Consider the following 15,864-nt stretch of genomic DNA (forward strand, 5'->3'; position numbering starts at 1 on the left):
ATTTCCTTTCATTTTTTTCCCCCTTGATTCTCTCTCTCTGGTAGATCTGTAGATTTTATATCCCTCTACCTCCCTTCTCTAACAGTGTTTGCTCATATACCCTGGTTTGTTTTTGTTTCTGCTTCTCCTGACCTGAAACCTTTCCTATTTTCCTGCTTTCCTCCTTCTCACTTCCCAGTTCCCCTACATTCTCCTGCTCTTTTATCACCTCACCTCCTATCCAGACTCCAGTTCGTCCATTAGCTCAGGCATCTAAATTCCTATAGAAAATCATAGGGCTGGAAGGGACCTCCAGAGGTCTTCTAGTCCAGTCCCCTGCACTCAAGGCAGGTCTTCTCCATCTCTAACAGCTTTTTTTCCAATTGCCCCCTTCGGCCATAGGGTGACCAGATGGCTTCCAAGCCCACTTCCCAGCTCCAGCTGCCCTCATTGGTTGTCTCTCTCCCCCCAGGACAGCATTCCATTCTGCTGCATCCCATGCTAGTCCGGGGTTAGGGTTACCACATGCATACCACTGCCTTCTACTGGATGCAACAGGGACTGCTCAATTGTGTGTCATAGGTTCATATGCTACTTCTAGCTAATCGGGATTCTCCTTTAGCTCAGATGGCAGAGGTCTGGGCTTTTGGAACAGGAGACTCTGACTTCTAGCCTCAATGTGATTACAGCAGAAAACTATAGTGCTAGAGGGCCTCCAAAAGATAAAGTCCATGCTCTAAGGAGCTTGCGTGTCACTTTGATCTGTCTGGGGTTCAGTCACTGTGGGGTCTGGGCACAAAACACAAGTTTAATCTAAGCTATTTACCTGGTCCCTCATCGCTGTAGGGATGCCGTCCAGGACCGCCTAGCGAAGGCCATCGCCCCACACCTCGGTGAGATTGCGGTCAACCGCACCATCCCCGGCACCGACAGCCCGCTGCGCCCAGACATCGTCGTCACGGACGAGGAGCGGAAAAAGATCATCCTCGTCGACGTGACCATCCCGTTCGAGAACAGGACCCCGGCGTTCCGCGAAGCCCGAGCCCGCAAACTCGAGAAATACGCCCCCTTGACTGACACCCTGCGGGCGAAGGGCTACGAGGTCTACACCGACGCTCTGATCGTCGGGGCGCTGGGCGCCTGGGACCCCTGGAACGAACGTGTGCTCAGGGCCTGTGGGGTGGGCCGTCGCTATGCGCGACTCATGAGACGCCTGATGGTCTCGGACACTATCCGGTGGTCTAGAGACATTTACATCGAACACATCACCGGCCACCGCCAATACCAGGAGTGAGCCGATGTGGCTCCACGCACCCACGGGGGGGAGGGGGAAACCCTTACAACCCCCCTACCAAACCATATCCCCTGAGTCCTGAACTTACCAATCTGGATCCCACCACGTGAGGGTCACCCTGTCCCCATTACCCGGCCCGCTTACTCATACCCATGACTGTGTGTAGCCCACTCTATGAGCGATGTACCCTCACTGCCCCCCTACTATATCTTGACCCCAACCACCGTACACCCCGCATTGGGGACATTACAGGCTGTATGTATTATATGCTGAACCGTAACCAATTGCCAGCGTCCCCCCATGCTCTGTATGTTTCCCCCGATGACCAACGACTGACACATCAAACTCTTTGTATCACCTTTCTTTAATATTTTCTAATAAACTTTTAAATCTGAGCGCCTCACAATCTCTAATGAATTTATCCCCATTGTGCAGGGGAGAAATTGAGGCAGGAGAGACGAGGTGACTTGCCTGAGGACATGCAGGGAGCTTATAGCAGAGCAGGGACTAGAACCTGGGTCTCCTAAATTTAAGGGTCACCAAAAGGCCTTTCGGGAAGAAACTCTGTCCTAAGCTCTGTTTAGCTTCTGTTCCTGGTTTTGCACCCTCCACACAACCTTGCATGGTCACAGACCCCACCACCGGCTGCGGTGGGGTGGGGGTCACGTGCCCACTACTGAATGTCCATGCCCTGCTTCAGGGCCAGAGCGGGGAAGGAACTGGGCCCCCAGCTCCCTTCCCATGACATTGCCCCGGGACTGGGGCCAGGCTCAGGCAGCCCCCCACCACTGCCCAAGATGGAGAAAGTGGCCTGGAAACGGCCCCCCCCTTGTGTCTCGGGGGTTCAGCTCGCTTCCACCGGGGCTGCAGGGCTCTGGGCTAGGCTCGGGCCTACGAGGCCTCTCCCAGCAGCGGGCTAACGTAGGCAGCTCTCCCGGCCCCGGGGTGAGGTTTCCGGCTGGCGCCGCCAGGCGACTGCCCGGTTCCAGCAGCCCGCGGCCCACCCAGGGCACCGCGGAGCCCGGGCTCCCCCTGGCGGAGCCGGCGGGGAACGACACCGCCCCACCCTGGGCCCGAGGAACTACAACCCCCAGCATGCACCGCCGCGGCCGCACGGCCTGCCGGGGCGGGCCCCTCCGCCGGGGCGTCCGGGACTACGGCTCCCAGCAGGCCGCGCGATGGGAGGGCACCGGATATCCGGTGGGAAGGGAAGGGGTGAAGAAACGGAGGGGGGAGAAGAAGGTGTGCGGGGGCTGGCAGAGACGGGACCATCATGGTAAGAGGGGAACACCAGGGCGGAGTTCTATGGGGGCATGTGGGTCTGGCTTCCCTGCCCCTGGGAGACCCTATGGGGGGATGGCTTCCCTGTCCCTGGGGGAGGGGCACCATGGGAGACCCTATGGGGGGATGTGGGTCTGGCTTCCCTGTCCCTGGGGGAGGGGCACCATGGGAGACCCTATGGGGGGATGTGGGTCTGGCTTCCCTGTCCCTGGGGGAGGGGCACCATGGGAGACCCTATGGGGGGATGTGGGTCTGGCTTCCCTGTCCCTGGGGGAGGGGCACCACTGGGTGATATGTGGATTTCATTCCTGGGGAAAATTGGGGCCCTTATAGGGGAGGGATTTGGGTCAGGATCTCCAGCCCCATGGTCTAGATTATACTTTTTCCTGCCAGGAGTGCAGGGGACAGGACTAGATGACCTTTTGGGGAAGGGGAGAGGCACCATTGGTGGTTTCTCTGTAGGAGAAGGATGTGGGATCAGGCTCCCTATCCTGGGAAGGGAAAGAGGATGCACCATTGGGGTATAAGCTCCCCCACCCCTGCGTAAGTAGGGAGCAGTCCCAGTCCCAGTGCCTGAGAAGGGAGGGTTTTGCGGGGTAAGATATTTGATAGCAAAAGGACTGGAGGTAGGTAACAGAAGAAGACTGGGGCTGTTTCTGCAGTGCTGTAATTCTGACAGCGGTCTTACTGCTGCATGGGCTACGTATGAGAGTTGCTCAGCTGCTGCTGACAAGCAGCCATCTCTGGTGTGGGATGCAGTAAGCTATTTATTCAGAGGTCCCCTCACCTAGCACCAGCTGACCACAGAAATTGTCTTCTGCTTTAAGGGGCGAGGGCAGGAGGCTCTGAGTTCTAGGCCCTGTTGTCTTTATGAATTTCTGAGGTGCCACATGGCGTGGCATTGTGACAAGTGGGGAGATTTTAGATGATCACAGATTTGGGCTGATATTATCATCCAACCAAGGGTTTCCTGGACCCCTTGAGTGGCCCCATCTGACCTACTCTGGTTTAATCCAGGTGGCACAGGGGATTCATAATGATATCCAGACACTTCTGTGCCTAATCCAGTTGTTCCACGCTGGGTTGAGGGAGACAAAGCTGTTACCATCTTGATGGGATGGTCACAAAAAAGCCACCAGCACATATGGGCTTGGTCCTGGAGATTGAGGACTGAATTCTGTGTGTGTAATTGAATTGCAAAAGTTAGAGATAGAAAAGACCTATTCAGTTCTCCAGTCCATTTCCCTGCAAATGCAGGAGTGTCCCCTTCAGTCTGTCTCCTGAGACCTTGACTAATAGAGTTTGAAACACCCTTAGCCAGTGATACTCAATAAGCCATCTGCAGGCCAAATGTGGCCCACAAAGGCTTCCTGGTTGGCCCTCTAGCCTACCTTAAAAAAGGTTTCTTATTAAATTCACAAACAGTGATATTCTGCCTATCATTTGCCTGTGACTGCCTTAGTAACTTACTGGATCTTAAGTTCTCACGATAGCATTGGCTATGATTGCGCTTGGACACCACCCATTTTTTCATTAGTGATGGAAATGGAGCCGGAAATGAATGTGAGTAGGAGTGAACGTCGCAAAGTTGACAGTGAAACCCAAGCTGGACAGGCGATCTTCTTTTTATGATGCCAGCTCATTTAAATGCAAAACCTTTGTCTTTAATGTGCTAAACCACTGCACCTCTCTGTAAGGTCGTCAGCGTGAGGTACCGCTTTGAATCAAAGCACAGTAACTTCCATAAGGCCTGTCCTCGTGACAATGTTGCAAGATGTGACAAAATTGAAAATCTGACATCTTTATATCACACTTCAAATGTCGTTCTCGTAACATCAGCGACAGTACAGGAAAAAGCAATAGCCTTTCCTGGATGCCAAGCTCGTCAAGGAGTGCCATTGGAAATGCTGGAGGAGCTTTTTCTTGGAGATAAAAACAAAGATGACATTATCAAACGTGTGAAGCAAGTTACCCTATCTGATTCCACCGCAGTGTGAAGATTGGAGCTAATTTATGGGGATTATTTGTCAGCGCTGCTTTCTGGTTTCAGAAACGCCAAATATGTGTGTCTTGCAGTGGACGAATCTGGTCATTTAAGTGACACTGCCCATTTATTGCTGTTTGTTAGATTTTTATGATGGTGAAATTGTCAGGAAGAATTTTTGTGCTTAATACCATTGGAAACCTACACTTCATAAGAGAGCATTTTTTAAAAAGTAAAAGGCTTTTTAAAGGGGGAAAAAAAAAGTTTAGGTCTGCAGGAAGTAAACTTGCTTGTTATAGACAAAGTAAACTTATTTGTTACATGACAGGGAAAAAGGAGAGCTTTGCTTCACATTTGGCAGTGATACAGCCTTCATTAAAGACACCTCAGTGCATTATTCACCAGACTGTCCTCTGCGGTAAATTGTCTGGGGAAAAAAGAGAATATTGTGACGAGATAAATGAACTACATATGCTCAACTTCTCGCTTACAACATCATCTTTTTAAAGCTGTTTTACAAGACATTTCAGCCAAATACAGTGACCTGTTGCAGCACAGTGCCATTCAGTGGTTAAGTTGGTGCTGGTCCTGCTTTGAGCAGGAGGTTGGACTAGATGACCTCCTGAGGTATCTTCCCACCCTAATATTCTATGATTCTAGTGGGCACGTGTTAGAGGTTTTGTGGACTTCAAAAAGAAATAATAGAATTTCTTTCAAACCACAGGACCAACAAGGCTTGCGAGTTCTGGAATTTATGAATGATGTCCCCTCTGTCACAGGTAGCTTTTCTGTGTGATAGTACTGGTCACTTGAATTCCCTCAATTTGCAGATCCCAGGCCATGCAAGCAGTGTCAGGGATTTGTTTACAAAAGTGTGCACCTTTCAAAGGAATCTTGAAATCTTTCAGACAAACATAACAGGAAAGATGTTGCACTTTCCCACATTGCATGTTGTTGCTACAGATGAAAACGATGCACAAATTCCTAAACCATCTGATCGAAAATTTTAAAATGCAATTTGAGAATTTTAAAATTCTGAAGGATTTGTTTTTATTTGTTTGTGATCCATTTATTGTCTCTGCTGATGGACCTTGCCCTTCTGAAGCAAAGAACATTCTTGATTCAATTGATGAAGATGCCTTTCAATTAAAAAAATTTAAATCTCTGGAGCTCAGATGTCTTGAAGGCAAAATTCAGAGAAGTGGGACTTCGTGATTTTTAGTTTCAATATGCTGACCAGTTTCAGAGTAGCCAGAATCTAGCTGTCTATCTTTTAACTATGTTTAGATCAACAGACCCCTGCAAATCTGGATTTTCTAGCATGAACTTCATAAAAAACCAGCACCACAGTTTTTTGACATGAGCATCTTCACCAGTGCATGCACCTTGCCTTGACCTCCCACAAACCACTCTTCACAAAACTTTCTGGAGATCCTCGACGTCACCTCTCCCATCAGAGATTGGCTCAAACACTGGTAATAATGTTGACAAACTTTGTTAAAAGACAGAAACGCTAATACATACATTGCAGTCAAGGTCTTTATTAGCAGCTGAAGTTTTGTTTGTTTGGTTTTTTTTTTTTTTTTTTTTTTTTTTTTTTTTTTGTCAGCCTTCTGTGCAAATGGCCTGCCTCTTGTTATACAATTCTCAAATCAGCCTGTGGGTCGATCTAATTGTGTATTGCTGCCCTAAGCCATGTGGCTTCCACGACTTCCCCCAGGGAGGCGATTTCACAGCCTAGCAGATCTTATGGTTGGAAAATGAATCCTGCTGAGAGCTGCCTGATGTTCATGGCAACCTCAGAGCTGTTGAAATGTGTGTGTGGTGCTCTGCAGCTTGGTGCACAAGGCACTGGCATGCGATGTGGGTTTGACTCCCTGCTCTGCCTGCTTCAGAGCAGAAGTTTTCATCCCAGGTTGTTCCAAATCAGACCTGGTAGGGAGTTGAACCCACATCCCAGGGCAGGGCCTGAAGCACCCAGCTATAGCCAGTCTTTCTGACCCAAAAACCTTCATGACAAAAGTTTATTGGAAGCAGATAGGTCTTTGTGAAATGTTTTGGCTTTGAGATCTCATTTTGGTGAATTTGTTCTGGCTAGGTCTAACCCTGACATGGAGTCTGCGTGTTTCCTTTCCGTTAACCTCCTGGCTAATGCGCCAGTTAGTCCCCTGCCCAGCTGCTGCCCATCCTGTACATCTTCGTGAGGGTCACTAGAGTGAATCAGACTCCAGGGACCTCGGCCTGGCATTTCTCCCCCACCATAAACTCTCTCAGGATTGGGAACAGTTCAGCCCTCTCAGCTGCAGTGGGATCTGAGACACCCTGTCCTGGAACAGTAGCAGGAAAAACTCCCCATTCTGATCCGTTTTCTTGGCTGCCTGGCCCTTTGCTCTGACACAGACAGGTCCTAACACACCCAGCACAAGCTCAAAACCAAATCTCTTGGCTACAGAACAAGCCCACTCCAATGTTTGCTTGTGGGTGGGGGGGAGGATCTAATTGACAGTGTTACTGTCTGTTGTCAGCTAGAGATTCTCTATCTGCCCACCCTCTGAGTTGTTGTGTTTGAGCACAGTCAAGGATGTTCTGAGCCTAGTAAGTGGATGAGGAAAACTGGGGGTGGGCTGGTGCCGGTCCCTTCGCCCTGGTGGGAGTGAACTGTGCAAATAATGTTCAGTCTGAGCCCTAAGGCTCCTGAAAGAGATGGGTTTTCTCCCTTATTGCCCTTTGTAAGAGGTGTTTGACACAGATAGGGGCCTGTAATGATGCAGGACTCACCCCCTGCGGTGCCCCCTGCTGGTCTCTTCTGGGAATTATCTCTGCCAGCCTTGGCGCACTCTCTGCAGGCTGGTATCCCACTTCCGCTTGGCTGCCGTTTCCCTCCCTGGACTCTGGTGCCCCATTATCTGAGGTGCTGCCCCCTGGCAGTACGCCCATCAGTCTCAGGGTCTCCCGTCTCTGGGGAACCCCCACCCATTGTCCCACCTTGCCTCAGTCATAGGCTACTGCCAGTCACCAGCTAGCCACTGCTCCTTGGGGCAGACTGCAGTGTCAGCCACTCATCACAGGCAAGGTTGGGTCTGGACCTGCTGCCTCTCTCTGCAACAAGGCCCTGCAGCCTGGCGAGTTGCCAGCCTAGAGCTCCCCAGTCCCTCTGGCCTTTCCCCAGCCCTGCTCCTCTCAGGTACTCAACTCAGGTCTCTGCAGCCAGGCCCATCTCCCTCTACAGCTAGAGAGAGACTGTGTGTGCCGGCTGTGGTCTGGTTGGGGTGTGGCTCCCAGCTGTGCTTACTTCCCCAGTCAGCCTGGGAGCTGCTTGCCCCAGCCCTCTGCTGGGCTGTTCTAAGCCCCTCAGGGCAGGAGTGGGTGACCACCCCGCTACAGGCCATATGAAGCTCTTACACCTGATGTGATGTATGTCTATAAAGGGAGGTCCCCTCTCGGAGTAGCTGCCTGGTCTCTCTGCCCTTGATGTTGCTAGCAATTGTTTCAGCTTAGACCTGGTGGTCAGTAATTGCTGGGATACAGAGGATGTACCAGCATGGCTGCTATTGGGTTGAACTGGGATATCTGAGGCTATCAGTTCATAGAATATCAGGGTTGGAAGGGACCTCAGGAGGTCATCTAGTCCAACCCCCTGCTCAAAGCAGGACCAATCCCCAACTAAATCATCCCAGCCAGGGCTTTGTCAAGCCTGACCTTAAAAACCTCTAAGGAAGGAGATTCCACCACCTCCCTAGGTAACCCATTCCAGTGCTTCACCACCCTTCTAGTGGAAAAGTTTTTTTTCTTATATCCAACTTAAACCTCCCTCACTGCAACTTGAGAGCATTGCTCCTTGTTCTGTCATCTGCTACCACTGAGAACAGTCTAGATCCATCTTCTTTGGAACCCCCTTTCATGTAGTTGAAAGCAGCTATCAAATCCCCCCTCACTCTTCTCCTCTGCAGACTAAACAATCCCAGTTCCCTCAGCCTCTCCTCATAAGTCATGTGCTCCAGCCCCCAATTATTTTTGTTGTCCTCCCCTGGACTCTTTCCAATTTTTCTACATCCTTCATGTAGTGTGAGGCCCAAAACTGGACACAGTACTCCAGATGAGGCCTCACCAATGTCAAATAGAGGAAAATGATCACGTCCCTCGATCTGCTGGCAGATCTTGGTTGAGTGTGAGAGTGCTGCCATATCCCCCAGGGAGGGAGAATTGGAGCCTGGGGAGCGATGAGGTTTGCTTGGCGTGGGATCCAAACGCAGGGTTGGCACCGTTTGCTTGAGGTCAGCATCTCGGTACAGAGATGAGGAGCAAGTGGCTGTTTGGTGACATTGCAGGGTTCTGCAAGCAAAGCAGGTCTGGCTGTGGGGCAGAGTTGGAGTTTGGAAAAGCCATGAGTGCTCCCCACTGAGTGAGATCATCTTTCCTACCCTCAAACACGAAGCTTGGGTGAATGGAGTGCTGCTGGAACTGGCCATCTCTCTGACCCTCCTGCTTGTTGTTCTCCTTGCTGAGGCCTGAATGTGGGACACAGGTTGAGATGGGACTCCTGGGCTCCATTCTCTCTACCACTAGTTCACTGACACACCTTGTCCCCTCCCCCTGCCATCTGTGGAAAGGGGATGGGGCTGTTTCCCAGCTAGCAGCATGAGGATTAGCTGCAGCATGTGAAGTGGTTTGAGATCTTTGGATGCTGAGTCCCAGCGAAATTTAAAGAAAAAGTAGCTTAAAATGCTGGGGGCGGGGGGCAGTGCTGCCTCTCTCCTGCGTTTTGTCTGCCTGCTGTCAATAGTCTGAAAGTGAGCAAGATTTCCCACCCCCCCACCAGTGGGTTCGTGTGACCAACTGGCTCTGTGCTGGAGCCATGCCAGCTGCTCGTCTGAATTTCCTCTGACCAAGCCCTTTCTCCTGGCTCAGCAGAATGCAAGACCTTGCAGGCTGCTTGGAGGACTCAGCCCTTCCCTGCTTAGCAAGGCCCTGCAGTGTAGTGAGGCAGCTCCTTCTGGGGAGGAGCCATCTGCTGTGACCCCTCTGATAGTGCTGTTTATTCATAGATTCCAAGGCCAGCAGGAGCTGTTGTGATCATCTAGACTGACCCCGTGGATAACCCAAGCCAGAGAACTGGCCCAAAACAGTTCCCAGAGCAGATCTTTTAGATAAATATCCCATCCTTGATTTAAACTTGGCCAGTGCTGGAGAATCCACCACGACCCTTGGTGGGTTTGTTCCCATAGGTAGTTACTCTCCCTGTTAAAAACTGACACCTTATTTCCAGTCTGAATTTGTCCTGCTTCCACTTCCAGCCATTGGATTGCGTTAGACCTTCCTCTGCTAGATTGAAGAGCCCGTTATTAAATATTCGCCCTGTAGATACTGATAGTGGGATTAAGTCACCCCTTAATCTTGTCTTTGTTAAGGTAAATAAATTGAGCTCCTTGAATCTATCATGATAAGGCAGGTTTCTAACTCTTTGATCATTCTCCTGGCTCTTCTCTGACCCCTCTCCAATTTATCCACATCCTCCTTGAGTGGTGGGCACCAGAACTGGACGCAGGATTCCAGCAGCAGTCAAACCAGGGCCAAATACAGAGATAAAATCACCTCTCTGCTGCTGCTCAGGAGTCCCCTGTTGATGCATCCCAGGATCACATTAGCTCTTAAGCTCGTGTTCAGCTGATTATCCATCACCACCTCTGAGTCACTTGCTTCCTAGGATACAGTGCCTGGTGCTTAGACCCAGAGGAGCTTTGCAAGCAGTGATCTGTCTGACTGGGATGTGAGGCCTCAGTGTTATGGTGGGGTTCCTGGTGATGGGAAGGAGGATTCACACAGGCCCAGCTTATTGCTCTGACATGAGACAGAGGCTGGTGGGCTCAAGTGGAGGAAGGAGGAAGTGGAGGAAAGAGGCTGGGACCAGCAGGGGAGTGGACAGAGGAGTCACAAACTGTGCCTGTGGCTTCTCCTGCTCTGGGGCATTCCTGCGTCTTCGACACCGCCTCCCTTATCTGTTCCCTCACACAGCCCGGCAGAATGGGTGGGATGAGAGGAGGCGCAAGACATATTGTCTTTATGTGCACAGCCACAGGAGGCCAGCGGGTGAAAGAGAAGGACATGATCTTTTCAGAGAGAGCAGCTGACAAAGGGCTCCCAAAGTGGGGCAGGTTGGGGGAGACACCCACTGAAGATACCATGCTCGAAGGCAGTTCTGCACCTCTTTCCTCTGGGAGATGCCTTGGTGAGGGGGAGATCTGCCCTGCCCTGTCCTGTCCCCCACTGCCTGATTCTTGCTGTGCCAACTGCTCACTTAGGCACAGCTGTGTCTGCAGAGGGCACGTGGCATGCTGGCATGCTTAGACAGACCTTCCCTCCAAGGTGTGCTGTGTCCACAGAGAGGCAACGGCTCCATCTTCATGGAGCAGCAGCCCCCAGACTCTGCCCTATAGCTGCTGCTGCTTAGCAATCATCTTTATTACATGTCTAAAGACCAACCAAGATGGGGCCTCGTCATGCAAGGCGCTGTGCATACGGTAGTGGACCACCCTTGCCCCAAAGAGCTGGCAATTGAAATAGACCAGACCGAGCCAGGAGGGGGCAAGTGTGAATGAAGCGATGGCAGCGATGGACATGTCCATGCTGTGACTTTATTTTTGGGTGGGATTAGTTAGGGAGGGAATCAGAGCAATGGAAAGAGGAGGGGGACAGCACAGGGGAGAACAGGGTGAGTGGGGTTGAGGGAGGGAGGGGTTGGAGCAAGCAGCCAGTGAGCACAGAGCAAAGGAAGTCTAGCTAGTCACAGAATTTTCTGAGGTTCAGAGTAAAGGTCCCTGCATTGGTGGCTCCAGCTCCGAACAGCTGGTCTCTCTGCCCGCTGACGTGAGGGGGAGGGGAGGCACCACCCTCCCAGGAGCCTGCGGGCTGCCTTGTATTCAAGCAGCAACGTCTGGGGGTGTGTGGTGCCAGGGTTGGGGAGGGCTCAGTGGGACACCCGTAACCCTGCCTGCTTTCTGTGCAGATTCGCTTCATCCTCATCCAGAACCGGGCTGGCAAAACGCGCCTGGCCAAGTGGTACATGCAGTTTGATGACGACGAGAAGCAGAAGCTTATCGAGGAGGTGCACGCTGTGGTCACGGTGCGAGACGCGAAGCACACCAACTTCGTGGAGGTAAGGCCCCCCGGCGTGCCGAACGGGCAGCCGACAGACACCCCAGCCTACACTGCAGGGCCTTCGAGTCTGGGGCAGCTGTAATCTTGTCCTCTCTGGTACAACCCTTCAATTTATGCCAACCCTGAATTTGGAGATCTCCATGGCTGAGCCCTCTGGCTGCTGGGTACTGCTGTGGCAGCAGCCTGTGGGTGGCCCCTGAGGCAGCTTTGAATACAATATGCTCATTATCCAGTCAAGGAGTGGTGGATCACCTTAGCTAAAAACGAGCCATCAGCTGCTCAGCCCCTGGTCTCCTTGAGTAGGGAGCCAGCTTGTCTGTTTGAGGCAAGCCCAGCCAGTTGCGTAGGGATTCACAAGTCTCCTGGTATCTCTACTCCAGCCACAAGCCATTAATGCCTCATCTCATTGGAGTCACTCCGATCAGCCTGGGGGCAGCAGGCCAACGCTGAGCTGGCATGATCTGATGACATGGATACGGAGGAAGTGTGGCCTACTGGGTGGAGCACTGGACTGGGACGGCCGGGGAGGGGGACTTGGATTCTATTCCTGGCTGTGCCCTGGCCTGCTGCGTTACCTTGAGCAAATTGCTGCCCCTCTCTTTGCCTCAGTTTCCTCATCTGTAAAATGGGGCTAATGATTCTGCCCCTCCTTCATAAAGCACTTTGAGGTCTAAGGGTGAAGAGCGCTAGACATGAGCTAGGGATTATTCTATAGACTCGAGTATCGCTGGCGATACAGTGACTCCTCGGGCCATGCTGTCTCTGACTGGCTGCTCTGGGCTCCAGAAGGGGGCTAGCAGAAGGTGAGCGGGAGCGGGGGTGTTGTCTGATCCAGGTGCATCTCAGTGGGCAGCATAGACATCAGCTGGTCCTCTTCCTCTCTCTTCCAGTTCCGGAATTTTAAAATCATCTACCGCCGCTACGCGGGGCTGTACTTCTGCATCTGCGTGGATGTGAACGACAACAACCTGGCCTACCTGGAGGCCATCCACAACTTCGTGGAGGTGAGCCCTGCTCCAGGCCTCTGCCCTTCCCTTAGTATGACTCAGTTGAGCTGTCTCGGGGCCTGGTTCTTTGTGCCAGCTCCTCAGAGGGACAGCAGCCCTAAAAGGACCGTGAGCTGCTTTCAGCTGCCCCTCTGTGCTGGCAGGACAGTCAGCAGTTCCTGCCCCTCTGATCTCAGCTGTGATGGGACATAAAGATGATGCCTCGTCCTTCAGGTAGACTGGGGACTGTGCGTGTGTTAAAGGGGGTCAGGGTTGCAGATTCCACTGGCTGCAAGGGATCTCCTTTGGTGACCCTCTTCTGAGGCAGAGGCATATCCCGCGCAGGCAGTGGTCTGAATCATTGCAGCGACTGGAAGCTGAAACTAGAGGAAAGGTTGACAGCATTGGAACAAATGATCTGGAGACAGAGTAGATTTTCCACCCCTTAGAGTCTTAAATACAGGCTGCCTATGTCTTTCTAAACAACATGGGCTGGCTCAGGCAGGGATCCTGTGTGGGATTCTGTGGGCTGTGCTATGCGAGTGATCAGACCGGGCAATCACAATGGTCCCTTGTGGCTTTAGCATCTCTGACCAAAAAGTGGCATGGCTCCCTCCTTCTAATGGTCTCTGAAATCCAGCTCTCCTTTCTCTTGGCCCAGGTTTTGAATGAATATTTCCACAACGTCTGTGAACTGGACCTGGTCTTCAACTTCTACAAGGTGAGCTCAGCCCGGCGGGGAGGGAAGCAAGGGGCCAGTCACTCTGCGGTTCCATGCAGCTGCTGCATAACTTGGTCTCGTGTCAGATGTGACTACAGGCTGGGGGACCGTACTGTGGGAGGCAGTGACTCTGAAAAAGATTTGGGGGAAGGGAGTGGATAATCAGCTGAATATGAGGTCCCCCTGCAAGGCTGTGGCTAAAAAGGCCAATGTAATCCTTGGATGCATCAACAGAGGAATCTCAAGTAGGAGTGGAGAGAATCCTGTTTCTATGAGAAATTATTTTACTTCTGTATTTGGCCCTGGTGTGACCACTGCTGGAATCCTATGTCCGGTTCTGGTGCCCACAATCCAAGAAGGATGTTGATAAATTGGAGGGAGTCAGAGAAGAGCCACGAGAATGATTAAAGAATTAGAAAATATACTTTATCGTGATGGATTTAGCTTAAAAAGCGACTGTTAGGGATCAAGTTACTGCCTATCAGTACCTACGTAGGGAACAAATATTGAATAATGGGCTCTTTAGCATAGCAAGCGAAAGTCTAACATGATCCAGTAGCTGGAAGCTGAAGCCTGACAAATTCAGATTGGAAATTAGGTGTATATTTTTAACAGAGCATCAGTAACCACTGGGACATTTGACTGGGGTCGTGGTGGATTCTCCATCGCTGACAATTTTAAAATCAAGAGTGGATGTTTTTCTAAGAGATCTGGTCTAAGAGTTATGGGACCTGTGCTACACAGGAAATCAGATGGGATGATCTCAGTGGTCCCTTTTGGCCGCGGAATCTATGAATCATTGCTGCACTGAGCATGCTTGGCCTCCCCCTCTCCTAGGTGGGAGGGGAGGGCGGTTTAAACATTCAAAATATAACATGTTAAATTGACAGCCCTTGTCCCTGATGACCCTTCCAGCTCACAAGGCAGATCTCATGCAACCCTGTGGCATTCCGGTAGATAAATCCCCCCTGTGGGAAGGGGGATTTTAGAGGGCTGGAATGTAGCAGGGAGACGTTCAGCATGCTGGTCTCTATTTGATGGCTATGGAGCCACTTGCCAGGCCTCAGTACTTCGAGGGTCCCGCTGTGTCAGGGTCATTCTGCTGCTCTGGGGGAGGACACAGGTGCCAGTCTTTTTACCCTCCCATGGCACTTGGGACGCAGCAAGTGGCAGAACTGGTCACAGCGTTGTCCTTGGGAATGCATTTCGGTGCCACTTGATGGACGAACCCAGGTGCTGAACACCGGGCTGCCGGTATGCTGCAGAGTTCCCACAGGGAGAGGCAGCGCTGAGGCTGTCCTCAGTGCGCCTGGCTCACAGATGGTCTGTTCTTGCGGCAGGTTTACACCGTGGTGGACGAGATGTTCCTAGCTGGCGAGATCCGTGAGACGAGCCAAACGAAAGTCCTGAAACAGCTGCTTATGCTGCAGTCCTTGGAATGAGAGAACTGGATCGAATCGGCCCCATCCCCTGCCCCGCCCCGGGGACTCCGCCTTGCACCCAGTCCCTGAATCAGTGACTGTCTCAGAGCAAATTTAACCACTCTCCATTGGGGGGAAGGGACGCCCCCTCAAATGGATCAGAACAAGTTGAAAAATTCAGTCCCACCTCCCCCATGCTCAAATGCGGCAGCTGAGATCCCGGATGGGTGGGTCTAATGGAAGAGAGCGACTATACTTAAAAAAAACAAAAACCGTTTTTGGGCCAACACAACCATCCCCGAACCTCTGTGCTTTCCCTCCATATAACCAGCGTGCTATCTCCCCCCACACCTCTGTTCATGTCAGTGTGTCCTGAGTCTGCACTGGAAGTGGGACCGCAACTGTGTGTTATCCATTGGTGAGTGGCAGCCATACCATATGGCCAGTGATGTATTGAAGTAAACCATCTGTGAAACACTCCTTCCTCTGTGGTAGTCTCTGAAGGGTCCTGCAGAAGCAGGAGGGAGGGAGTGGGGGTGGAGTTCTTGGAGGTAAATTTGACATGAGGCTCTGAGGTGCAAGCAGGAAACTCCTGTTGGGTGTTGCTGTCCGGCACTGGGAGCAGATCATGTCCTCAGCGAGCTCGGTGTCCAGTGGCCTCAGGTATTCCCCACTTTCAGAGCCTCTGCCGGTTCAACAGCACGGTCAGTCACTAGAGCTGGTGGGGAAGGAGGTACATGGGGGAGAGGGTAGGTTTTCCCCCCTGGAAAAATTTTGTTTTGACTAAATTTTGCGTGGAAAATCTTGTTTTTAAAAAAACACCACCACAAATCGGCCAAATTATTTCAATTCTGAAATGTTGCTGTCATGCATGATGGGAGTTATAGTTCAGGCACCTTTATGCTCCCATTCTCCACATAGGCTGGACTCCCTGGTTGGACTGCCACTCCCATGATGCACCAGAGTCTTCTCTTTTGAAGGGAGGCAGTGCATCGTGGGAGATATAGTCTGGCTGCAGAGCCCAGCCCATAGAGAACAGGAGC

The 15,864-nt window shown here is 51.6% G+C and overlaps 1 protein-coding gene across 3 annotated transcripts; it reads left to right on the forward strand.

The window, feature by feature from the left end:
- The first annotated feature begins 2,453 nt into the window (after window positions 1–2,453).
- AP2S1 (adaptor related protein complex 2 subunit sigma 1) lies at window positions 2,454–15,301 on the forward strand. Of its 3 annotated transcripts, XM_075070653.1 has the most exons (6): window positions 2,468–2,549; window positions 5,826–6,013; window positions 11,542–11,691; window positions 12,584–12,697; window positions 13,341–13,400; window positions 14,741–15,301. In XM_075070653.1, exons 2-6 carry the CDS (start codon window positions 5,918–5,920, stop codon window positions 14,840–14,842), a joined length of 522 nt encoding a protein of 173 aa, XP_074926754.1. In that variant the 5' UTR covers window positions 2,468–2,549; window positions 5,826–5,917; the 3' UTR covers window positions 14,843–15,301. The 3 variants fall into 3 exon arrangements, with proteins under 3 accessions (XP_032642372.1, XP_074926754.1, XP_074926755.1); XM_032786481.2 differs by lacking the exon at window positions 5,826–6,013 and having other exon boundaries at window positions 2,454–2,549; XM_075070654.1 differs by lacking the exons at window positions 2,468–2,549; window positions 5,826–6,013 and adding an exon at window positions 8,620–8,706.
- The last annotated feature ends 563 nt before the right edge of the window (window positions 15,302–15,864 follow it).

The sequence above is a fragment of the Chelonoidis abingdonii genome, chromosome 11 (genome assembly GCF_003597395.2).
Source record: "Chelonoidis abingdonii isolate Lonesome George chromosome 11, CheloAbing_2.0, whole genome shotgun sequence".
Classification (NCBI taxonomy): domain Eukaryota; kingdom Metazoa; phylum Chordata; order Testudines; family Testudinidae; genus Chelonoidis; species Chelonoidis abingdonii.